Source organism: Buteo buteo, chromosome 18 (genome assembly GCF_964188355.1).
Source record: "Buteo buteo chromosome 18, bButBut1.hap1.1, whole genome shotgun sequence".
Taxonomy (NCBI): domain Eukaryota; kingdom Metazoa; phylum Chordata; class Aves; order Accipitriformes; family Accipitridae; genus Buteo; species Buteo buteo.
Window position 1 is genome coordinate 7,972,957 of NC_134188.1, and position 26,637 is coordinate 7,999,593.

The 26,637-nt window shown below is 39.7% G+C and overlaps 1 protein-coding gene across 1 annotated transcript in view; it reads left to right on the plus strand.

The window, feature by feature from the left end:
* The window catches only part of MICU2 (mitochondrial calcium uptake 2), a 149,692-nt gene extending 126,342 nt beyond the window's left edge, over nt 1–23,350 (plus strand). The window contains exons 8-12 of the mRNA XM_075050734.1: nt 6,276–6,373; nt 15,445–15,616; nt 15,897–16,005; nt 19,746–19,903; nt 20,191–23,350. Coding sequence (XP_074906835.1) covers nt 6,276–6,373; nt 15,445–15,616; nt 15,897–16,005; nt 19,746–19,903; nt 20,191–20,295 — 642 coding nt within the window. The 3' untranslated portion in view covers nt 20,296–23,350. The remainder of the gene's footprint in view (nt 1–6,275; nt 6,374–15,444; nt 15,617–15,896; nt 16,006–19,745; nt 19,904–20,190) is intronic.
* Nucleotides 23,351–26,637: the final 3,287 nt, after the last annotated feature.

The following is a 26,637-nucleotide window of genomic DNA, read 5'->3' on the forward strand; positions in this document are numbered from 1 at the left end:
AATACAGTTTCTTAGCAGATTATAAATGGAATTATAGTATGTTCAAAAGAAGAATTAAATAACTTTGGGGAGTACAACTGTCTTGAAATTCTTCTGGTTTCTATATTTCTACTTGGCAGAGTCCAAATTATCACTTTTCTTCTAATTTTTATTTTCTCTCCTGTCTCAGTCTCTCACAAAATAAGTTGGTTATCTTTATAAGCAGTGACTCTGACTATACAATGTAGTCAGTGCATATGTTTTTACCCCTTATTCTTAATAATTATGGCACTCAGAGTATTACTTTCAAGCAAAGCAGATAAAGCATAAAAATAGGGCTTTTAAATTGACTGTGTTCTTTGAAACCTGAAATACTTCAACAGAAGTTTGGTGTTTGGGATAGTTCTGTATTTCCACAACACTTTCACAGTTTGCATATGAGTTGCTGGTTTTTCAAAGTAATCCCAGTCTCTGATACCAGATGGTAAATGTCACTGACTTACGAAAATAAGGTTCAAACGGCAGTCTGCAACTTTATTTAACCAGGAGGTATATCCAGGTATGTTCCCTGTACAGTGTGTAGACAGAGGTCCCAGTGATTCATTTACCATATGGAGATACCACTTAATACTCACTGAGATACTGTACTAACCAGAAAACTTTTGAACTAAAATTCAGTCTGACTATAAGCAGTATACTTTTAGACCCACACATGGATATTTTCTTATTAATTGTGTATCAGTTGTTTTAACCTGTCTACTTCTCTTTCTGTGGGGTTTTTTTTGGTCCTAAGAGAGGTGAATGACATTAGTCATTCACACCTTTATCACCACTTAGCTGGTCAGCACAAGGTTTTACACTTGGACCTTCAGACATTGCGGCATTGCGATGCATCTCCTCAGCCAGACTGTGCAGGCTAACGTAACATGCCCATCTGCTTCCTAGAATTTCTATTTAGTTTAAAATTTTCTACCCATAGCTTCAATGTCTGCAAAGCTCTGGGCCCATAATAACTAAAGACTGCCTAAACTGAAGGGAGGAAGGTGGTGGTTGAGAGCTATGCTCTTCTAGTGCAGTAATACTCCGTAGCAGGGGTGCAGCACACCAAATTTTGCAAGAATCTGGTCCAAGACTAAAATTAATATCCCTCCTCAAAAGAGTGTGTCATTAATCTTGTCACCTCTCAGTTCAGATGGAGTGCACATTTTTTCTTGACCTATCTTTTCCAACATGTGTATGTTTTGTATCAGCAGATTAACATTGGATGCTGTTGAAAAGTTTTTAGATACTTTAAACCAAGGAGCACTGCAATGTTTGTGCATGCTTTAAAGGAAGTTCTCTAGGCAGGTAAACCCCATAAAGAACCAAGCCATGTGGCATCAAAATATTAGGCTGTTAAAAAACTGCTGGGTCATTGTTTACCTCGCAGGCAAGGAAATTATTTTATTTTTCCATGTCATCTGACGACATTATAACCTCAAGAGAGACAAAGAAACATGCTTTCTGACATCTTTCTAGGTACCTATTCTGCAAGTACATTGAATTTGGCTTGGATAGCGCAAGTCTGTCCCACAAGGAATTCATCTGGAAAGCCGACTGTGGTTACGGTAGCATTGCTTTCCATTGCACAGAAGCGTGAGGCAAGGCTACCCCTTTAGTGTCTGCTACTCAGCCTAGTCTGAAGCACTTTAAATTATATAGAGAAGCCAGATAGCAGTGTGGGCTGCTGACAGGCCAGGGAAGACACATGATTTGGCCTTGCACTGGCAGCTCTGGTCTTTGATCCTGGTCTTTGATTCAAAGCAGTAAGAATCTGGTCGTAATCTCCGAAGGCTACCTCGTGCATGTGCTTGCAAAATTAATTGGAATAAACTGGCGATGCTGCACATAAACGTGCTCAGTTGGCATTTTGTGATAACTGAAACTTGGGATGGCAGCCTGAACGTGGACTACCTTGGGACGCGTCTGGACAGCGGGGTAGGGGAATTGGTCACAGTCCATCTGAGTCAGTTTTAGCACCGAGAGCAAGTTTACGTACGCTGAGGATGGGTGCGCTCGTCCTTTGAGGCCAAGTCCACGTTAATCAAAAGAGTGCGCTTCGAAGAACATCGTGCCTCCTGAGGGTGGTCCTTGTTACGGATTCTCCACTTTTGGTGGAAATTAATATTTTTCAAGTATGGCATGACAGGGAGGCAGGACCTGAATTCTTGTGAGGGGCTGTCCCCAACTGTGCGTAGGAGCTGCTTTCCCCGCAGCAGTCAGGCAGCCTCAGGCTTCACAGTGCCGCAGTGCCATTCCCTGACTGCTCGACACAGTCAACCTGCTGGCCACAAGACTAGTTTCAACCTGTTCCTATTTTTGGCATAAAGTATCTCCTACAATGTCTACTCCCCGTTAGCTTTAGCCCATTTGGCTGGAAACTGTTTTTATTCTGTACCTCCTCATGAACTGGTGCAGAACTGTGGGTGACACGCTGAAAGCTGAGGATGTCCGTGAAGTTACATTTTCTTCCTTGCTAAAGGCACTAGCAGTACAGCATAGCGATTCCACGGCATTAGTTGTCATGAAAAAACAATTAATCCCCCAATAATGGGATTACGGATGTTGTTGAATGCTGGATATAAGCTGTTTATTGTTTAGAAAATGCTCCATCAGACTTCTCAGATACTGTCTGTTATATACTCTCTGTAGAAAAAAATTGTGCACATTTTAGCCCTTCTGTATCAGAACTGATGCATTCTTGAATCCTACCTAGTAAGAAAGTGTCTTGCAAAACATTAAAAACTTCAGTATGGATTTACATCATGATTAAAGCTGATTCATCATCAAATGATATGTTGTTTTATTCTGGGGCCCACTTGAGGCTGTCTGGGCTTTACCAAAAAAGACAGCTTTTGGAGATCTGGATCTCCTGGTCCCACTAGCTTGCTTGTTTACAGTTCTTTTGACTGGCTGTACCTGGTAGGATTAATTTCATAATGGATACATCTTTTAAACCTTCTTCCCAGAACAGAGTTGTAGGATATATCCAAACATCTTAGAGACTCTCAAAATGACAGAAAGCTTGATGCTCTTGAGCAGCGTTTGAGGCTAGGCTGCTTAGATTGAAGTCTTGATTGCCTTCAGGAATAGAATCCTGGCATGATGAATTGACTGATCTAGCAGCTGAAAAACAAAGCGCATTTCAGAGAAGTGGACTCAGAAAAATTTGCAAAGATTTAGTCTTACCTTTGGAAAGATTTGGGAGATCACTATCAGACAGAAACTAAGATATTGTTCTCCTTGACCCTCCTCTCTTTCAGCCCCTGTTCTTCATCTATTCACTCTCCTTCTACCTTAGCCAAAAAATATTTCTTTCCCAAATATGTATTATTTTTACAGTTTCTGTTGAAACAAGACATTGCACAGCAAATACCATCTCCCAGGAAGCAAGTGAGAGAACAAGGAACATATTACAAATTTTAATTATGGATGCTTTCCAGTCATGCCTCAGGCAAATTCTGCAAGGAAAGGTGGAATGAATCTAGAGACAGTAAGTCTATTAACATTTCAGATGAGTTTTGAAAATCAGTTGCGTACATTATTCCGAAAATCCTGTCTCACTGTGTGATAAGTTTCTTCTCAGTGGCACTTGTTGCTACTTGCTGCAGTATCAAGTCCTAAATGTCAGAAGCTCAGTGGGGAGCTACAGGATTAGGTAGGTCTGCGCCCGTGACTTGGTGTTTGCAGCATCAGGCTTCTATGTTAACAGTCTGTGTCATGTAATAAGGAAATACATGTTGTATTATCCGATCTTGCTTGAAAAGGAATAACTGCATAATTCAGCAGTTCCTGGTGCTTTTGAAAAGTGTACAAGATGTTAACATTACTCTAGGAAAATAAGCCTATGTTTGTAATATGTACACATGTGTGCATTAGTTCATCTAGACTTGTGTGGCATCAGAGGTAGGTCTTTGGGATTCTTTGAATCAATGCATCCTGGAACATGTCTGAGTTTCCCAGTCGAGATACATGTCCCTGCCCCATCCCGTGCTTGTATCAAGGTGAGACTCAGAACATCCCCGTCCTTTCTCCACTCTGTGCCTCAGCTTGCTGTAAAATGCACAGCCCAACAGGGTGCGATGGTGCAACCTCCTGGGGCTGAAGCTACCAGGTACACCAGAATACAAACTTTCACTCAATTTAGATAGTAGCTCTGACTCAAAGCTACCGGTCTGGTCCTTTTTACAGCTCCAGGATTAGGTTACCATTTCGTTCTCATTGACAAGAGAGACATTCTGAATGTAAGCTCAGGAGGGTGAGGTGTTGGAAATATTAACAGAGCTCTCATTATCTTCTAACAAAGATTTGTCATGTTGGTACTAATTTATACAGTTCAGCAGCAAAAGCTCCTAATGATTCTGTGGACAAAAAGGAATTACGTACTAACATGTACTTTAATTTAATAGCATTAACTCCAGGAAAAGCAATTTTTTGAAATTTTACCCTTAAGCTTTAGTCTCTGTGGTCTCCTATTGCATATTCTGTTTTAAAGAAATGTACTGTTTTGTAGTTTAAAATACATTTAACTCTCACTAACATAGCGTTTGGACACCTGCCAGTTCCACTTTGGAATTTCAACTGATAAAGAGGGTAGCCAACAAGTAGGTGCGTATTTGTTATAAATCCAGGGATAGGCTTTGTCATCTTAGATAAGATGAGATGGGTATTGTTTGTATGTCTTCTTCTAGCTTATAACTACAGAAACATGAATAGAAGAAAAAACTTTTTCTGTCACAGACTTAGTTTTTAAAAGGTTATTTTAAACCTTGTTTTTCAGTTTGTTTTCAGTACAACACTGATTTTAATATGAATTAAATTGGAAGCATTAAATCGCATAATCATGAGTTCAGTTTTTAAAATTACATCAGCAAATCTATTTCTTGCATTTTTCAAGTCTCCTTTAAACAGGTAAGCAAAAAACACAAAAAGCAGATTAGAATCACACTGCAGTGAGAAATATGGGGTTTCTTCTCTGTTTCTTCTTAGAAAACTTTGCATTCTGACATGAATAGTTTGGGGTTTGAATCTCAAATTCAAAAATTTCCAATTTCAAAAAGGCATACCTGAATGTTTGACTTTTAACTTTCAAAATAGCATATACCAATGTTTATGCATAAGTTTTCACAGTAATCTGAAAGGTTTAAACTTTAGAAGGATGGATCTTGTGGGTATTTAAATATTTTTTGCCTGCGGTTAAATGATAAAAGTTCAGTAAGTACAGTTTGCATATGGCTTGAAAAGTTTTCTTCTAGGTTCACTCATACAGAACTCGTATCACTGGCATTTAGTGAATTGTAGCTTGCAGTAGAAATGAGGAATGTTACCTCTTTAACTATAAAATAACTGTGTCACATATGCAGTAAGCATGAAACACACAGTGGACTAATGGGACTTGTTACTGATGATGCTGAAAGCTAAATAACCATTAGTATTAAATCTTATGAATAGACTCTTGTCTTTCATCTTAACTCTTCAACCAGATAAAAGACACAGAGGCTATTTAGATGTCATAAGAATAGTTTGTTGAAATCCCTCCGGACTTACAAAAAAAAAAAAATCTCTCTTCATGTTGCTTAGTGTTTTGTTGCGTTCAAAGAAATGCCAGTATGCTAGTGCTGAAAGAAGAATAGAACAGAAATCCAGCATTATGTGTGGTTTTAGGCTTGTTAAAGATGCTGTTGAGTTGAAATAATGTGCATGCTTTTTTCTGCAGAAATCTCTTCATCAGATTTAAAAAAATATATAGAAAAGTCACTCACATCGAAAATTTGTGAGAAGCCTTGTAAGACCACATTATGATAGAGCACTGTGAATGTTTTTTTCTAGTTTCATTTCTTAGACTATCATGAATGTTTTTAAATGGCTGTAACAAATTAGAACTATCTGACTAAAAACTTTTTTACAAAGATAGTAACTTTATTTAAAGCCTCTATTCATCTGCACATAAAGGTTTTTAAAGATTTAACTAGCAACCTTCTCAGTTCTAATAATAAAATACACTGAAGGTGGTTGTAAATCGTGCTCATCTTTCATACAGAATATTTAGAAGCAGAACATATAATACGCTGTTACTAGTTGATGTGGAATAATTATTCAGCTCTGAGATCCTCTGTGATAGCTTTGGGAACAGTAATTAAATTGCAAGTATCTGTTGTGAAATTGTAGTTCAAATAAATATTTCTAGATTTGTGGTGAATAGATATTAATAATCATACAATGCATAATAATTAATCATACAATTTTTTGTTTTATAGGGACCAGAACTGGAAAGCTGTGGTGTTAATACCATGTTGCTAGTACATTTCTTTGGAAAAGAAGGAAAGGAAAAACTTCGCTATTCTGAGTTTTTCAGGTATTTTTTCAGCTAGGCAAGCCTAACGGCGACCAGTCCTGTTCCTACCCCCTCTACTTTGCACCAACACTGGCATTAATCTGACCTCACACTGAGCTGATTGAGAAAGTTGAGCAGGTAATGAAGCAGGAGATTGTTTATGATTTTGCATGATTAAATTTCTAGTTGAGCTCCTGGAGTCTGCTGTCTGCAGGAGGAGTTGGGCACCATGATAACTCCAAAGCAGCAGAGGGCCTGGAGGCCGTGAGGGTTGAGACTGCCATTCTTGGCAGCTGTGTGATGGCATACCTTAAGACAATATGATTCATGAATATTTTTCTTGATCAAATCACTAAAAAGCGACTGCTAATCAATTAAAAAAGCTTTTCTGAGCTGAGATACCCCCCTCCCCATTACAGCTGTCATGGTAGGCTACAGGAAACTTCTCTGCTTGCTTTAAATTCCAGCTTCTGTTGAAACTTCACCTGTGCCTTTTCCTTAACCCTTCGAACTACTTTTGCAATGGGACTATGCGGATACTTCATGGCACTTAGGTCAAAACTGAGAATTGAGCCAGATGGTAAACACCTCATCAGACTGAAACTACACTGGAATACCAAGCGGCCATTACTCCCGGAAACGTAGCGCTGCTTACCCGCCTTTTTCACTGTAAGCTTTGCAAAATCAGCAGTTAACAGAAAGTTCTAAGACTGGTGTAGGGAATCGTTCAGTTTGTACATCATATATATGTCAGAAAGATGGTGTGATCCTTGTCTACAACAGAGTATGAAGTTCTGCTGTGGTTGCTTTTGACTTGAAAACCCAACCAGGTATCAGCTGTTAGTGTTTTAGTTGGATGAGATTCTTTCTTCCAATGTTTATTTCAATCAGTAGTGATGCCCACCACCTACACAGCATCACAACTTAAGTGGTTAAAACTCTCAGTTACTTGGGAGATCAATTTCTCCTGTTAGTATGAACTCCAGACACATCTTGCTATGTGAATTTGTGCCCAGAATCCAAACATACAGTCTTTCTTTGAGATAAATGGAAGTTAAGTGCCTAAATACCTGTGTGAATCTTGACACACGTCTGGTAGCACAACTTCAAGAGAAGATTACCTATATCAGTATTACCTTTTCTACAAAAATAATAAGTCATTTACAGACTGCAAAAATAAATTAGGATAATGTGTTTTACTTCAATTTATGTTCAGAAGCAGAGAATCTGTCTCCGCCCTCTTAAAAATGAATGTTGTTGCAATCTATAGAGGCTTGGGGAAAGCCAGAGTAGAAGAGGAAGAGTGGCAATTTTTCTAACACTGAAAAGCGTTTGGCTCCACTGGTTCTGGCACACACCAGTCTTCAAATTAACAACCTTTCTCTTTTGAAGACCTCGACTCAATAGGAATCTAAGTGAGTAAAATAAGTTTTAAGATGCCTCCAGCTACCTTTTCTGTAAATACCATAGATCCTCTCAATGAAACAAAAGGCAGAGAGCACCAGTAAAAGGTTGTGTTTGCATATACAGTGTAAACTGAAAAGCCTCAGGTTTTAGATAAAATCCTACATTGACCCAATGAGGCATGACATTGATGAAACTATGTACCTAGTACATTCAGAATGCATAGGTTAAAGACCTTTGCCTACCACACAGATAGAGGCCTGTAATCAAAATCAAACTCCCACATCTTGCTCTTAAAATTTGTGGGATAAGTGTAAGGTTTAATGCAGGTAATTTTTCAACAGTGGCAGTTATGTTTCGTAGAGCTGGAATGTGCCTCTTTATCACTGTGTAGACACTCCATCTCAGTTGCAACATGACAGTGAAGTTTGTTTAAGACGCAGAAAGGTGAATAAAAGGATCACTGTCTTTTTAACCTCTGTGAAGATATCACCTTTCACATGATTTTATTTGCAAGTAAATCAAGCACATCATTTCTGGGTTCCTATTGTTCAGAGAAAATGTGATTTCTATCTGATGGCCTCTCATAACATTTTACCTTACGCGGGAAGCTATTGTTGGCTGTTTGATCAAAGTGCCATGCTGTTTTTACAAGAGATGACTGATGAGCTGTACAGACATAGATCATTGTCAAAAGCAGAAAATAATGATGGTAAATGCTTTTATCATTTTCCAACTTCTTGCCTAGAAAGCTTTTCCATTGATCAGTGTAGTACCTAGTAGAAAGTAGGGGTGATTAGGTTTGATTAGGACACACTAAAACTTGTCACATTAGTTAAATACACAGATATTGCTGTGCTGTAGAGTCCTTGAAACTAAAGAAAAAAAAAAAAAAGGCAGGAATGCTTTCTTTGTGAAATTTCACTGAACTTACATGGGAATTCAGAAAGCTGAGACTAGTGTTCTCACCTCATTACTTACATATATTTTCCTCATGCTTCCTCCTTTTCAGTTTGGCTAACATTAAAAAAATCCTTTTGTAAGTGTGCAACCATCTGTATCTGCATGTACACCAGTCATGTCCGACCCTTTTAGCCCACAGTCCCAACATTTAAAATAAGTCAGACAGCCACAGTGAATATATCAGGGCAATTAATTTGCCTTGTTCTCCTTTCTTTGCATTCAGACGGCACACAAAAATGGAAACTGTCTACATCTTTCCAGCTCCAGTGGAGGTGATATAAGCCAGCTCTTGTGCCTCCCTTCCTACTGCCCTGAACACAGGAGGCACACTGATGCAGGGAGGGAAAATAGTTAAGCACGCTGTGCTCCATCTGTGCCCAGCTGGTGCGTGGTTCTTGGGAAATCATAGGTAGGCAATACACACAAGCACAGTCCTCAGGGTGTTTTTTACTGGACATAAAGAATGAGACCATGAAACACAATATCAAATCACTTTTCAACCTTTCTTGGGATTCTGGGAGCTTGGAAGTAAAGAATTAACCTTTTCATAGGTATTTTGTGACACCAGTCATGCTCTTTTCTCACTGTCCTACGGAACATAGTCAAAACAGCAACCAAAGCCGCTCCTTTTCATTCTCTGCTGAGCAGCGGTGGTGGGACTCCCGCTTTGTTCTGCAGCTTCTCCAGGGACTGCTTAGAAGTAGTGGAAGCAATGCAGAAAGCCCACCGTCCTGTGTCTTTCCCATAGTAACGAGGTGGTTTCAGGGACCTTAAGGTATGACTCAAGGGACACATGTTCAGCTCCAGACTGCTACATGGTTTCTTGCCAGTTGTATTGTCCTTAACATAAGGACAGTATGATAATTATTAATAATAATTCTCAACTTCAAAAGCAACAGCTTGTTCCCCTGGCAAAAGTTAGGAAATTTAAATCTAAATTATTCTGGAGTATTTTTATGTACATCACTGGTAAAGGTGTTGCCTCCTAGTCAGATGCAGCTGGAATCATTATACTCCTGTATCAGTTTAAGAAAATATAAAACAATATGCAGCAAGCCTAAAATCGTGTAATAAAGAAGGGTAGATTTAATACAAGAAGCTGTAACCAGGTGAGACTTTCTTAGAAGAGCTGAACAAGTTTCTGTTTCAGATGACCACCACTCAGTTTTACACCTCAACAGCGTCATCTTCTAATACCAGGACTCATCTTGGGGAATGTCAAATTTCAAACATGAAGCCAGAAGTTCTCTGGGATTCCACACTTGTTATTCTTTTGCATGCGTTTCCTCTGTTTCTTAAGACATACATAATTCTTGGTCTTTTCCTTCCAAAAAATGTTTCACTTGCGCTTTAATTTCCAGCTATATTCTATGTACTATTTTTTATTCTGAGTAGAAAACTACTTTTTCTAGGTATAGCAAATATTTCTTCTTGACAGCCACTGGTTTTTTTCCCTGAAAAAAGTCCCTTACTGATCTTGTTTAAGTATGTCTAATCCCAAATAAAAGAGGAGACAGTAATTCACTCCCTAAACAGTTTATGACTGCCATGATTTTTTTTCTGTAATCTGTCCCCAAGCAAGCTTAAATCTCTCACAATCTTCTTGAAGAGAAAAAAAAAAAAAGTGCAGAGAGTATGGAAAGAATATTCAAAAAACTTTCTGATCGTTGTATGTTTTTCCTGGGATGGCTTACAAAGAAGTACTTCCCACTATGGTTAAACAATTGGCATCTTTTAATCATATAAGGAAAGTTAACTTTTCAGATCCAGTTTAGAGCATTTTCTTATCTGATTTGTTGCTTCCAAACATCTCGGCAGTTAATAGAATTTTGCACCAGAAATATTCTTTAATCATGGTTTCTTTTTTATTTTCTGCTTTTGCTTAAAGGTCACAAATTGTATAACCATACACAAAACATGCCTTTTCCCTACCTGTCATGTTTATTTCCTTCAGTATTTTGAATTCCATGGTACGTTTCATCTGAAACCTTTCATTTAAGAAACCAGAATGGTCTGGGCTGAACCACACTGCTAGTGCTGACATTTGTCTGGTGCTGTTCTGTGTTTGCGCCAATGCCTGGATGCAGAATCTCTTCCAGGTAGCATCATCAGCCGGCAGGGCTTTTGCTGTGATGATAGCTTGTACATTTTCAGTGATTTTCATCTAGGGATTTGGAAGTGCTTTGCAGAAATAGAATATGGTTGCTGCCTCATTTGTCCCTGTACCTACACTTGTATCTGTGTGTGTGTGTATGTATATAGAGCCCTAATACACATAAAGATTACATCTTGTGCACCCAGGATCAGAGAGTGAGGAAGTGGAGATGGGAATAAAATCTGGCTTTGTGATTGTATATTCCTATCATAACTGAATCTGAATATTTCCCAAATACTTAGTAATAATGTTGAGAAGAATCGCTGTTTCTTCCTTTCCTATATACTTAGCAAAGGAATAGCTTGATTAGTTTCTACAGAATGCTTATAAATGAAAGTGAGTAGTTCTGTTTTGTTTGGTTTGGAAACGTTGAGGGCAGTAAATCAAAGAGGGTTTTGCCTGTAATTCTTAAAATGGGAAGATTGATTAACTGTCTTACCGCTTGCAAAACTGAATTTACAAGCATAGACCTAAATGTTCTCTAAAGGTTAATGGTCAAGCCTTTATTAAATTTTCTATAGTCTGTTTTGAAAGTCAGATTGCAAAAAGGCAACCTTGCAGCTGGTTTCCAACAGTCTTTTGTGCAAAGAGGGTCATCAAGTCTTCAAAAGGGCTTCAGTGTCCAAAAAGGAGCCGGAGCAAAGTACAAATGGCAGGGTGATATATTCACCACTATCTTTGTTGTTAAGTTTCATTCCTATAAATCAGTGCAACAAGAACTGGACAGTTCTGTATTAGAGTGTTAAAGCTCTGCAGAGACTTTCAGTTCAGGTCAAGAGGTATAGGAAGGAAAACTAGCCCTAACCTTTCGTTTTGTGTTTCATTCTACTACTTTATGTACCATAAGTAATACAACGCTAGCACTTCATTGCAACATCTCAGGTTGGAGGGGCAATAGCTGCATTCCTGAGGTCTCCCCACTTTTATTACATTTTCACTTCTATTAAAGCTGAGTTGCCAAAAAGTCTAGAGAGACTCCCTCTTTCTATAGTAGAACACATTACAAAATGAGGGATAAATCCTGATAAGGTTTCTGGATGCTGTTGTAATACGATAACGAATTTGGCCATTGGCCTTCAACGTGGGTGTTTTAGAGAGCGTGGATAAAACAGGCCATCTTAAAGAAAGCACTGTCTGTTCCCAGCCTTTTCCCTGTCTTATAAATTTATGATTTACCTTTCCTTTTTGTTACTTGGAAACTTAGGGCTTGCTTTTATTTTCAAGCTACTACAGCATAAGAGTATTCCCAGTGTAATTATTTTTGAATTGTAGAGCACATCTACAATCAGAATCCTCTTCCCATCATTGATTTCTAACTCCTTTCAAAGTCCCTGGCCAAGCTCCCACTGACTTTGGGAGAGCAGGAATTTCATTCCTATGCTTATTTTTCCTAAGATCTGGATAAATTTTTAAGGAATTTCCAGCTGAAACTCATCACACCATGATCCAGAAGATACGAAAGCAAGTATCCCTAGTGATGTCTTGGCATTTAAGTATCAAGTTTTACTTCCTAACCAGAAAGTTATTTTTAATAACTTCTAATAACTTTCACTTTAAAAAAAACTCATTAGGATTTTTAGCTCTCACATCTGGGAATAAGAGTGACCTAGAATGCTGATGTGATGATTCATAGTATTTTAATTTTTGCAATATGGGAGGCTATCATATAAATTTTAAATTGCACATTTCAGCTGCTGCTCCAAGTAGCATTTGGTATGGCAGGAAATCTTCTCACTCTGGCTTGCCAAGAGCAAGCCTACAGGTTGAAATGAAATATCCATTAATTTTTTTGTACCTTAATAAGTAATTCCCACTCCCCTCCCTAATCTGCGTAGTGCAGCAAGACGCACGGCTCTTGTTGCCACAGGGAGGGTGCGGTGTCATTGCCCCAGAGCAGCTGGAGAGGGCAAGAACCCAGGCCTAAGAAAAAGCAGTGGAAAACCCACAGTAGGGCTGGAGAAATAGAACGCTTCGTTTGCTGTATGACTAGAAGAGGGTGCAGAAGCAGGAACACATCAGAAATGCCACAGCCAAACCCTTCACTTTCCTCTTTGGCTTTGCTGCACCTTTCAGCTGGCTGATGCGTGTGGCTAGGTGGGCCACCCGCTCCTTCCTCAGCATGTAGAAATGCTTGGTCTTTTAGCTGTCCTGCCTTCATTGGGTATGGCTAGAGGGCAGGATTTTCTCCCTAAGGAAATGCAGTATTTAGGAAAGATGGAAGAATGTGTAGTTTGTCATCACCTGTGGCTACTGACCAGTAAAGCAAATGACTGAGAGTTAGCTCCCCAAGACAAATAACTCATACTTTCAATAACAGACCTAAAGTCTGTTGCAAAATATGTCCACCTTTCATAGATCAAAAGCCAAGAAAATAAAACACATGGTGTCTTGTTTCCCTACATCCATGTTTTAGGCATATTTCTGTAAGTGACCTCATTTTCAGCAGCTTCTCCTCCCCCAGACCAGGTGTGACATGGGTTGGAAACAACAGTCAAAGACGCGGTTACTGTTCCGCGTGGTCTCTGCTGCGACTTCCAGCCAAGCACAAGCCACACATCCCAGTTCCCATCTCCTCCTTGCCTTTGACGACCACTCCCAAAAGCGGCCAAGTGGCCCTCCTCAGTCTCTGCTGGACTGACTCCTGCCTGCTCTCCACGCCTGGTCCATGCCGCCCTCTCCCCCCGCGGCTCGACCTCCCTTCCCAGGATCCGGGGAGGCTCCAGCGGGCGGTTCGGCAGGACTGGTTCTGCCAGCCCACGCTGGCCGGTCTCCCCGGCACCGTGCTGACCACTGGTCTGGCCAGAGGCAGCAGTCGCCTCCCAGGTGAGAAGGACAGGAGCTGTGTCTGAGCGCTGAAGAGCGGTTTGCGAGCCGTGCAAGGAAGCTCTCGCTGGTCTGTAAGGCAAGGGGCTGCCCTTCGCACCGGTGGCACAAACAGACCCTTTGGTGTTTCATCCCCGTGCGAGAGGGAGAGTTGGGGACCTGAAAGCGAGCCGGGTCTTGCGGTGGACTGTGGAGGAATATACCGCAGTGTTTGACTGTACTGCGGAAGACTTGTCACCCCCTTCACTGGACTAGAAAAATGCCCATATAAAATGTGAGAGCATATCATGCCCCTCCTCAGTATTACCCTAATAAAACTCTAGCCTGAAACTTCAAATCACCTCCACTGTCAGGCCTTCATTTACCTGCATGTCCTGAGCCGTGAAGCATTTGTTGGCCCTTTATTTGCATGTGCAGCTCTAATTATTAGAGGGAAAAATACAAGAGAGACCTTCTGCTGCAACAGCAGTCTTCAGCTAACCCCTTATAGATTTCACAGAGCTTCGAGACACTAATTGTCCAAGTGATCTCATTAAAGAACTAAAGATAGCTGTGTGGACTAAAGTGCTGTAATTTCAAGGGAAAGAATTCAAACCCAGTGAGGCCCGTGCAAACACTGATGAGCAAATGAGCCTCTACTGATAGTTGCTACATAGACCCTTAGCTGTCCTCTTCTCCAACTAATTGCTTCGTCCCAGTATAGGAGTATTTGATTCTCTCCTGTCAATAATTTTTGCAACTCAATAAAGCAGGGTTCTTTCGAAGTACTAAAGGGATTCTGGCAAGCATCACTGTGTTTTTAGCCTTTATTTATATTTTAAAATTATCACTTGTTTTTGGATTACTCCATTTCTGAAGTGGAAATTACCAAATGGATCACACAGTGTTGTCTTTTATTTTCTCAAAATTAATATTAGCCAGAAGAAATTATAATGGCCACGCAGACCAAACTGCAGAAACTCAAAGCCACAACTCTCCTTACAGTTCTAGCTCTGTGCTTGCAGGTTGTTACTTGCTTCTCATGCTACTTTTTTTTCTTTTCTTCCTAAAAGAATGGGTGTCTCCTAAAAACCTTGATATTCACCCCTTCCTTTTTTCAGACAGCTGTCTTCTTACCTTCCCAAACACCTGCAACATAATTTTCTGTGCTTTTCCGAACCCTGTACATGTCACTGGTAATCCTCTCTAATCCATCCTCTAGTGAGCACAGAACTGACTTGCCGAACTTCTCTTTGCAGTTACAATCTTTGGGGCTTTTAGTCATCTTTTCTTGAAATTATGTTTTCAAGTTTCCTCTTTTCTTTCACTTTTGTGGTTATTAGGGCCTCATCTTTCTAGGCACTTTCCAACCTTGTCATTCCTCTCTTATTAATATGAAATTTCATAAATCATGTATCAAGCCTTTAGTTACCATGTCCTTTTTCATTCATTCATTATAATACTGCCTTACCAATTATTTTATCTCACTATCTGCACATTTTTAAACATTAGTTTAAACTAGATGCCAAGTGTATCTGTAAAATAGCAAAGCAGCAGCCATCTATGCAGACTTAGAGAGCACCCTACTGGTGTCATTATTGAAATGCAGCCATGGAAACATCTGCACACACAGGTAAAATTAAACCAGTGACATTTTAAACAATCATGTCGATAGTATCTGTGATTAAGAGTTAGTGTCTACTGCATTTAGTAGTAGTGACACAGTGATGCATGTGTCAACTGTTGGATAATATCTGTTTACACTTAGATTCATGGAAAATCTGCAAACAGAAGTCCAAGAAATGGAATTCATAAAGTTTTCAAAGGGTTTGAACGTCATGAGAAAAGAAGACTTTGCAGAATGGTTACTGTACTTCACTGATGAGGAAAACAATGAAATTTACTGGCAGAATGTGAAAGACAGAATTGAGGCAGGAGAGGTTAGTACGTAAAGCATGCTTTGTTTTGCTTCCTCGTTTTACGTACGGGTTTTCATTTGCATACGAGTATCTAATAATGTAACTAGTTTCCAGGTCAATTATTGCAGCCCTTGAATTTTACGCAAATAACAATGATAATTTGCCAATGAGAAATACAAATATTGGTGATCAGTAGGCAATCACACCTAAACACTAGGTCCCACCAGATTTAATGAAATAGATTTACTGGGGTTTAAATGTATTATTCATTGTATATCATCTGACTTCTGTGATACTCTAGAATATCAGTTTGGAGGAATTCAAGACTTTTTGCAAGTTTACAAATAACCTGGAAGATTTTTCTATTGCCATGCAGATGTTTACTGTAGCCAATCGTCCTGTTAAACGGGGTAAGTGCTGTACACCTTTCGTATGTATTTTTTTTAAAAAGAAAAAATGCATTTTTGTTATGGAATTAATGTAAACAAGTTATCCCAAAGTAGTGCTGTGAAGTCCAAAAATAATATGCTATTCTTTATTCTGAATGAATTCTATTTCATGAAAAAATAATAATATAAACTCCCCAAAATGTTTTGATTTGTAAGTTCTAATGTGCTGTCATATGCCGGACCGTTCATAGCAAACTAAATCATAGAATCATAGAATGGTTTGGGTTGGAAGGGACCTTTAAAGATCATCTCGTCCAACCCATCTGCCATGGGCAGGGTCATCTGTCACTGGGTCAAGTTGCTCAAAGCCCCATCCAACCTGGCCTTGAATTCTTTCAGGGATGGGGCATCCACAACTTCTCTGGGCAACCTGTTCCAGTGTCCCACCACCCTCATTCTAAAAAGTTTCTTCCTTACGTCCAGTCTAAATCTACCGTCTTTCAGTTTGAAACCATTTCACCTTGTCCTGTCACTATAGTCCTTGGTAAAAAGTTTGTCCCCATCTTCCTTATAAGCCCCCTTTAAGTACTGAAAGGCTGCAATAAGGTCTCCCTGGAGCCTTCTCTTCTCCAGGCTGAACAACCCCAACTCTCTCAGCCTTTCCTCACAGGAGAGGTGTTCCACCCCTCTGATCATATTTCTGGCCCTCCTCTGGACCCGCTCCAACAGGTCCATGTCTTTCCTGTGCTGAGGACCCCAGAGCTGGATGCAGTACTGCAGGTGGGCTCTCATGAGAGCAGAGTAGAGGGGCAGAATCCCCTCCCTCGACCTGCTGGCCACGCTGCTTTTGATGCGGCCCAGGATACGGTTGGCTTTCTGGGCTGCAAGCACACATTGCTGGCTCATGCACAGCTTTTCATCCACCAGTACCCCAAGTCCTTCTCCACAGGGCTGCTCTCAGTCCAATCTAAATTCTAGATTAGGAAGGATTTATTGAAACAGTACATGCTTTAGTAGCAGTTGATGATAACAAAGCTTTTTCCTCATAGTGAAACTAGTTTTCTGAGGAAACTAAACAATAGAAATCTCTTCTTTTGCAGGGTCTGTAGGATCTTGCTGTGTTTTATTTATTCCTCCATACGGCCTTCTCCATGTGCTTATATAGTGTTATGCAATCATGGCTATGAAGAACAAACAATGTAGTAAAGTGGTTTTTAAAATAAAGATTTGGAGGAGGGAAGTTGCTTCCTTCCCATATAGTAGAAATAGGTGCAATGCAACTAAAGTTTCATGGACATACAAATCCTTTTTGTTATAATCCTGAGGTTGTTACTTGCTTGTTATACTTGAAGGACAGATCTCATAAGTTATTTGAAAATAGCAGCATAAAAAGTTCCTAAGGAAATTTGATGAGACATTAACATTCATTGAAATACATATTTGATGGGGTCATGTGAAAAAGGTGAGAGAGATGGGAGAGGACAGAAAGATAATTCAGTATTCTTGAGAGAGAAGTGTTTGGATGGGGTTTGAACCAAAGAAGGCCAAAACTGGGGAGGTTTACAACTTGTGACTCTTGTCACTAGTTAGTCCAGCCTTCAGGAAGAGTTTGGTTTCCACAGCCTCTCCGAGTGGCTGTTCTAGTACTAGTACCACTCTCATTGCGAAGATTTTCCTCTTCTGTATCAAACCCTTGATGCAACTTACAATGACTGTGTCTTACCTCCACGCACCTTTGAGAAAAATACGGCACTCTCTTCTCTGTAACCCCTTTTAGGCAGTTGGAGGCTGCAGCAAGGTCCCCCCTGACGCTTCTGTTCTCCCCAGCTCCCTCGGCTTCCCTTCTTCCACCAGGTGCTCCAGTTTCCAGCTGTGTTTGTGGCCCTCCTCTGCCTGGTTTGACATCTTTCTTCTGTGGGGGAGACAGATTTTATTTGCACAAGGTGTACAAAGAGTGGAGAGGAAAGAGGATGAATTAATGGTGAAAATATAGTCCTAAGTGAGATACAAGAGTTTAGTTCGCTTCTCTATTTAGTATCCCATTTTTAAATGCCAAAGGATGATGAGGCCTACAGTTGGTGTTGACTCTGGTAATGTTTCCTTGTAAAACCTCATTCCTAACCAACAGGCAGTTGTGACTTTGTTTATGTACTGAACCATACTGTGATCAAAACCAGTCAGCTCCTGAGGTAACTCACGGATGTTGCATGTATACACGTCTAATCCTTTCCTGAATCTCACTAAGTTCTTTGTCTTGCTGTTTGCATGTGTGTACATGCGTGTATTCACACACATATGAATATTTATCTAAAAATAAGACAGTCCTTTAGTCCTTCCTTTTATTCTAGACTTTTTTTTCTTCTAAGTTAGCAGCTCATCTTTTCTCTCTGTTAAGGTGACCCTTCTTGGTTTGAAGATTATTGTGCTTCACCATTTTAGACGATCTTTCTCCTTTTCTTCTGTTCAAAAAAGTGCAGTGCCATTTCTGGATTTACATGTAGCTTCAAGAGCTGAAACAGTTAACATCTTTTTAAAGACAAAATTAAGACTCTACTATAAGCATCCCATATTTCATGTCCATTTCAAATTGTGGTATATCCTTTTACAGAAGGATTTTCAACTTAAGTGTATTTAAACCAACTGTAATCAACTGCATTTATACAGGAATTGTTCAAAGAGGCAAAGATAAGACCTAAATCAGGAGTGCTCTTTCCTCTAGTAAGCTTCAGAACTAATCATATTTATAGCTATATTTATAAACAGCACTTGTTTATGATAGCAGAACCATGTTATTACTATATTTATGGCTTAGTTGGACAACTTGTTGTAATAATCTACAATACTGCTATACTTTAATAACCTCCAGTCCCTCCTTGAAATTCACACTTCCATGATGCCTTAAAAAATGCATCCAATTCGTGTGTTGTGATTGTGCTTGCTATAATAAACAATAATCATTTCACTCTTACTATCCCCCCCCCCATTTCCTCATCTTCCTTGAGTCAAAACTCAAAATTCTTTACACCATAAGACCAAAAGTGGGGATACGGAGGTATTAGTGTAACGCACATGGTAGTGTGAAGAGAGAAGGCCAAAAAGCTGAAGAGGAAAGTAGATATCCAGAGAGGTATGACAGCTTTTTCTGCTGTAAATCCTCCTGAACTCTTCAATCATTATTTAAGACAAGGTAGCCTACTTCAAAAAACAGAACTACGGGTATATAAAGCCATGTGCTATAAACAGTGCATTGAGTATTTGATGGTCTGTGTTTCTGCAGAGTTGCTGAGGGGATTGTTGGTTGAGATGGAGCATATCATAAAATACTGTGCTCTGAGGAAAAGAGTTTTCTTGCAGAATGAATTGGCTTGAAACTGATTCGAGATAAAATGGTAGTATTTTTTTATGAGACCGTAGTGATGCAAACACGTATCATCCATATGCACAGGTATCAGCCAAAAGTACGTAAGTTTTCAGCATGGAGCTATTTCTAGCAAAAATTGTCACTCTTGCTGTTGCTTGAGAAGTAGTGCATTTCAAAAATTTGTGATGCAATTAAGAAAGGTAGTGTTATGGAAGATGAAGCAAGCTCAAGAGCACATGAACTGAGGCCTCCTAATAGTTTACTAGTTCACACATTCCAAATTCTCCAGTTAGGATACCCATGAGACACTGTAAATTGTACAGAATCCTGCTATTTATGTGCTTTCCAATTTCTTTACAAGTTCACAGTCACCTGTGATGTAATATTATGTCTTTACTAGCTGAGTTCAAGAGAGCAGTAAAGGTGGCAACAGGACAGGAGCTCTCAGATAATGTTTTGGATACCATCTTCAAGATTTTTGATCTAGATGGAGATGACTGCCTGAGTCACAGCGAGTTTCTTGGAGTCCTGAGGAACCGAATTCATCGAGGTTTGAGGGTAACAAGCTGACATCATTGTTTTTAAATACCACAGATGAATGCTACAACTATCTTGTTAACGCTTGTAGAAACACAAGTAGAGATAGTGAATAGAAAGAAGTTCTATTTTAAACTGAATATTCCTTACTGCTTATGAATCTGGGAGGAGTGCTGCCACCAAGAACTTGTTATTATGCATGTGAACTATGGAAGCAGCAGCACTGCATTACATGTTATATTTACACAGTCTGTGAGTAAAAGTCTTTTTTTATGTTAATGCTAAACATACTTTAACTTTATTAACAGGTACCGCAACAGCAAGGCATTCAAGGTTACTGGAAGTGTGTGAAAAGAGAAAGCATTAAAGGAGCCAAAGAAGTGTGGAAGCAAACTGGGAAAAGTCCATTTTAAAGCAGTCCGTTGTTCTTTTGCTATAAATGTTGTTTTTTAGGGGGGGTTGTCTGTCCTGTTTACATAATAGCTGAATCAAAAATACTCCTTTTTTTTTACTATAGTTAAACTTTAATTAACCCAGTTTCTAATGCAATAATTTTATATTGTTCTAGTGCAATCAGTTTGGTTTACAGAACTGTTATCACTCCATACAGAGGCACTCTTGTTCTAAGGAATAGTGTTGTTTACTCCTCTCTGGAGTCTGACCCTGCACTGTAGTATACAAGATACACAGGATTTAATAGTGGCCACTGGCAGGAACATCACAGCAATATCATCTCCTGTTGGAAGAGTGGACATCATCTCAGTTAGCCACTAACACAGCAGTTCTCTTTCTCTGGCAAGGACAGAGGTCCAAAAGGCGAAATCACTTGCACAATCCACGCAAATCAAGTTATCCTAAATCAAAAAGGAAAATTCACATGGCTCATGCCCTCATTACTCTGAACTGCTCATGTAGTAGTTCCTGGTGGATGATTCCACCAGATCCTGTGTGGATGTCTGGTTTGTCTACCTTCATACTGATAATACTAAACTGGAAAAACAAGACTGTTGATACAGGCTTTAAAAGTTGTACATTGATCTATGAATGTGCCTTGAGTCTCTCAGACCTCTTCAACAGATAATATAAATAAGAAGCAAAAATCCTCATTCTACCATAAACAGCAGTAGCTACAATTTGAGTCATAACTATTTTGCTTTAATTGTATTGCCGAAGGTGAATGTGTAACAAATAGTTGCTTTATCGTACTAAAGATTGTGACAGGGAATGGTGCAGTATCTCAGGAATTCAAGGTTATAATAAGCAAGAGTTGCGGGAATAGTAAGTCCAATGAAAAAGCAAATACAAATGTTTATTACTCCAAAGTGCAAAGTTAGACACAAGATCTTAAACAGTAAAACAAGGAACAGATCAAAATTAATATTTAGCAATTATAGATGAACATTTTTTAGCTATAACATAGTGTGCATCTATGTATACACAGGTGTGCATGTTGCATGTTTTTTCTTTCTTATAACCTTAGGAGTCAATAGTCCCAGTTCCAGATCAGTCTTCCTGGTTGGCCACTAAATTTAGGAGATAGACTTATATGTAAAGCTCTCGAGGTTCTTCCTCTTTCCCTATCTCAGTTGTCTGACTCGGCTTGGCTGGGGTGAAAGTTTAACCTCTCAAGGTAGGTTTGTGATAACAGGCTCAAAAGATGGACTAGGGAAATGTCTCAAGAAAAACAACCAAGAAATCTCACCACTCTGTGAGGAAGTATCCATCCCTTTTAAGCATGACACTAGCTGTGTTATTCTCAAAGTTGTATATAAGCTCAACAGGAGGTGTTTTGTTGTAATTTCTTTGAGTTTTGGTGGGGGGAGTCTTGAGAAGAGGGGAACCTTCCATGATAGATAGACATCAGAGCAGCCCTCACTCAGAGGAGGGATAGGAGAAACCGCCTTAGGAAACCATAAAGATCCCATGTAAGGAGTACTGAGATTACAGAGAGTGTATTTGGTATGTTGGTAGCCGTCAGGCAGGCTTGTGCTGAGGAGGAGTCCTACCGCCCAAGCCTCAGCGTGGTGATCTCTCCTAGGGAAATAGAGTGAGAAGCTAGCAAAGCAGCTCTTCTCTCCACAGCCTTCACTTGGAGCTTTCATTTCAATTGTGTTAAAGAAAAAAAAGGCTTGTATTCTTGTCATCTGTCGACATGCACCCAGAGTCACCCACCAGAACAAGAGCATGCCTATGTGGGCGTCCTGACACTGTCTAGAAGATAAGGCACCAGTGACCACCAAGGATCCCTTTTCCCTCAGGAAATAATTCAAATGAAATACAACGCAGCAAGTGCCTCAGCCTCCCCCCCCCCAAAACTGAACTCGTGCACTGCTCTGTGGGCAACAAGAAATTAGATACGTGGTTTACTATGTGCATTTGGAAGTTGCTTGCTGCTTCTGGTGATGGGAGCTATGACTAAGAGATAGCTAATGGGAGCAAAGGTGGGGCAGTGGGACTGGCATCAAAGTACCGCAGCCAGCTTTGCATCACCAAATAATTAAAAAAGGACACAACTGAGCAAAGCACTTCTGTGTCACAAAAGGGTATGTGTTCACCCAAAATGTGCTTTGTTCCAGCTCTGGCTTTAATGCAAGGCTGCCTTTTACCTGGTGCTGTTAGCATTTTGGCAAATCATTTTTACTTTGGAATGGAGATTATTCTTTAACATTTTATTCTGTGTAATGTTTAATAGGTTTATGATGTTCTTTATTGCTTTTGTGGTTTCTTTTGGTTACTAATTACTTGCTTTCTACAAGCTGTTTGGTTTTCTTTTGCAAAAATCAATTCATTTAGCTTTAGCGTATCTATAATTTTAATTCCTCATTGCTCATTTGTATCTGGATTCGTGCAATCAGCAGTATCTGCTTTCAGCAGCGAGTTACTAAAAATGGGATTTCAAGTTTTACTTTTTAGCAAAAGCTTTGGTGTCGAGTTCAGAGGAAGAAGAAAACAGATATGTTTATTTTTAAATGAACTTCGTGTCTGTATTAAAAAAAGAAATTAAATTATTAATTAGGAATTAAAATAGAGTTATGAAAAATTTTCAGAAGAAGTTATCCTGAAAGTACAGCCAGGAAGGAACTCCTTTGAAGGCCAGGGAAGACTTGTCCATCAGGCTTGAAGAATCAGACTCTGTTTGATGTGTACTCTTATTTTTATTTGTCTTAACTAAAAGGCTTTACAAAACAGTCTTAAAATAATTTCTCTTATTTAATATCTTAGATTGAAAGAGCTGTTTATGTAAGTGTTTAGGTGGACCTTGTCCTATAGGGAATCCATCATAGTTTTAGCATTAGGTGGTTTAATTCCTGTCTGTCAGCATTACTCAACACAATTCAGTTAAAAGTTTATGCCAGCTGCCAATCTATCAGTTAAACTTATCAATTATGACTTTTTTTAATGTTAGGAAATCTTCCTCTGAACAGAAATATATAGAAAAACTAAATAAAATTCATTTTTTTAAAAATCTCCAACATTGAGTCTGAACATTATGTGAATAAAGATGAATACATTGCACATTGCAGAAGTCTCAAAAATTGATTTAACGTATTTCTAAAGGATACACAAGGGTGAGTACAAGTCATTTACAGCATAAAACTCATTTACAGAATTTTAGTTGTATCCCCATAACAACATTTTTTACATTTCTTTCAGTTTGTTTAGTTTAAGATTATTGTTTAAGAAGATTTATTCTTCATTTCTAAAAGAATCAAAGGTAAAAATGCAGTGTGATATACTAGAACTAAGAGAAAATCATTGGTTGTTTCTAGAAATTAATTTTGGTGTCTCAATTTATGCAAGCCTCTTTCTAAAAGCAAAACTCCTGCTGGAGTCAAACAAATTGGTGGGTTTTAACAAAATAAGCAACAATGAGGAGTACATATTCTGCATATAAGAACTGAAAAAGAAAAGTTTTATCATGAAGTTATATGACTGCATCAAAAGCAAATCTCTGATTTTCTCCATCTCCTCCAGTGTACTGTCTCCTTTCAGGGCTCAGACAGGTTGCCACTGATCACGCCTGGAAACGTGGCAGTACCTGATCTGAACTCGGGTATCGTCAGGATGTGTTGGTTTGTCTGTTGAACCAGGTATTATTAAAAGGGTGAACAATACATTCATTCCTAATTTCAAGCTTTTGGTGGAGAATATGTAAGGTTTTTTTAATTTTAGGAATTGTAGATGTTTTGTTTCTGGACTCCAAGGTGTCTCGGAGCTCGTGGAATTTTAGGTGTAGATACCAGACAATGTCTTGGCTCCGAAGAGTTCACAGATTACACTTAAGTTATCTAGAAAGCAGAGATGAGACACTAAGATAAACAAGCCAGGTCATGGACTGCGGTTTCATGGCACTTCACAGGTCCAGTGCATATAACAAAAAAGGATCACTGCCCGATGAAGGGCTAGAATGGGAACTGTTACAGTAGTTTAAAACTGAATCCATTGTATAGTTACTTCCTAGCTCAAACAAAATCCATTGTATAGCATTAATAGAAAGACTTGCTGAAGCCTTAGGCCACAAGAGGTGAGCTTATGCTGAACTTATACTTAGTTACATGAAGGGAGGCCCCGAGAAGGTGCATCCTGTGAAAAATACAGTAGCCACATGTGTCAGCAGAAGCTGCATCCTCAAGATAAGAAAAGGAACAGCCCGCCTGGAGACTGAAAAGGGATCCAATGAGGAACAGGACAACCCCGGATCCAAATATTACTATTGGACTGAACCGTTGTGTGAGGGGAGGGGAACTTGGATTGTAAAGGATAATTGCCCAGAGATTTCTTTGTTTGGAGTCCCTCTCTGGAGCCCCCAGCTCAAGCTGTCCTATACCACTGTACCACTCAATAAATTCCTCTGACCTAGGTCGTGTTGGAGTCTCTGCTTCAGGGAACGTAGGGTTGAGCCTGAGGGAAGAAGCAGTGCCCGAGGGTGAGAGTGTGTGTGTGTGAGGAGTCAGAAAGGGCACCCATCAGCTCACTGGAGTCGCCTGCTGCAAAGGGACCCCGGTTGTAGCAGTTAAAGTCTCGGGTAGTGTGTGTGTGACACCTTGATTGGTGTGTGAATGCTCGGGCAGCAGCTTCTCTCTTAACAGGAACAAACCCAGGTATTTAGAGAAGTATTTTAAAATTCAGGCATATTGACCGTACTTTGACTTAAGCATAGAAATGGATCAATCAATGTACATCAGAATTTAAAAATACAGTTTTCTTCTCATGCAGGAGTTCTCATGGGAGAGTGCAAGCATGTCTCGTGCCTTGAGGTTTAGTCTTTCCTATAAAATAGTCACAGCTGGGTCAGGAAACTACTCCAATGCAGAAGAAATCTTCAGTCCTTCTGAACAGAAAATACATGTCCAAATTATCTTGTGGTCGTTATCAGTGAGATCCAAGTTGACTGAGCAACAGCTCCTGTAATGCAGCTGGTCACAAGGGAAGCGTGGTGATTAAAGTGGTGGATGTAAACACACACTGTTAGCCCCCAGCTGACCACAGAAACTCCTCCTAGAGAAAATGAAGATGTCACCCAACGAGAAGTGGAAAGCCCTGCTCAGGACGGGAAACCTGAGAGGCTTGAGCATGCACAAAATTAATCGGCAAACAAGCGCACGTCTCTTCACTCTCCTGCTGTTTAAAGGTTTCCTGCTGGCTTTGTTGATTAAACAATTCCTAGTTGGTTCAATAATACAAAAATTATGCAACATATGTGGAGACAGATTTCCCATTAGGCTGGTATTGGCTTAGTTAATAATGTTTTCAGTTCATTAACCGGAGTGCCCTAGCACAGAGCTCTGCTCGACGTCCGCAGGAGCCACACTGCTGCTCCTGCACGCCGGCCTCCGCAGGGAAGCTGCTTAACGGTGCACCCACCTGTGTGGCTTTAGAAAGAACGCCTCATGCCCTGAAAAGCAAAAAGCCATGTTTTTCCACAGCCGTGTACCCAATGTGAAGCTCATCCTTTCCTCTTCTGCCCCTGGCTGAGGGTGGCCTGCTTTTCCACACTGACCAGGTGGGGGAAGTAAGATGGAAGGCAATGGACTGTGGGAGCACGGACGCTGCACCTTGCAAAACATAGGGTTTATGTCAGCCCTGTTTCAGACACACAGATTTGAAAAGCTGGGAGGAGGGATATTCTGTAGTTAAGGCAGAGAACTGTGTGGGTTTTTTTCTCATGATTTCAGACACCAGCTTGCTGCTCTGAAACATCCTCTGGAGGACCTGGCCTTTCTCCATGAACTGCAAAGGGCACACGGAAGATGAGCTTCACTGGACTAAAGTTGCGCTTTGTGAATGCTGCCTTTCTTCATCGTCTTTAGTGGCCCCTGAATACAAGTACTTGCATTTGGATGTTTTTTGTTAAATTGATGTACTATTTCCTGTGAAGGGTGAAAACTCTTAGAGAAGAGCTGGTTTAAAATTTTTATGAAATTGAACCTAAAGGAAGTAGATTCTGAAATGAGAACCATCCAATGAGCAATTTCCTTGAGAAAGGAAGTACTACAGGGCTGTCATACTGCAACACTGTATGCCTTGGGCCCACTGCTTTAGGGGAAATTTGTCAGTTTTAATATTACCCCATGGAGCAACTAGTAGCTCTAAATTACCCCCAAGAAAACCAATTGGTTTTAAGACTTATCAATGAAGAAGTTTAAAATTCTCTTCTTTTTTTTTCAGTATACAGATTTTTTTTAAATTATGTGGCATCTTACTGTGTTTTAATCTACTTTGAAATTGTACTATTAGAACGAGTGAACATTACT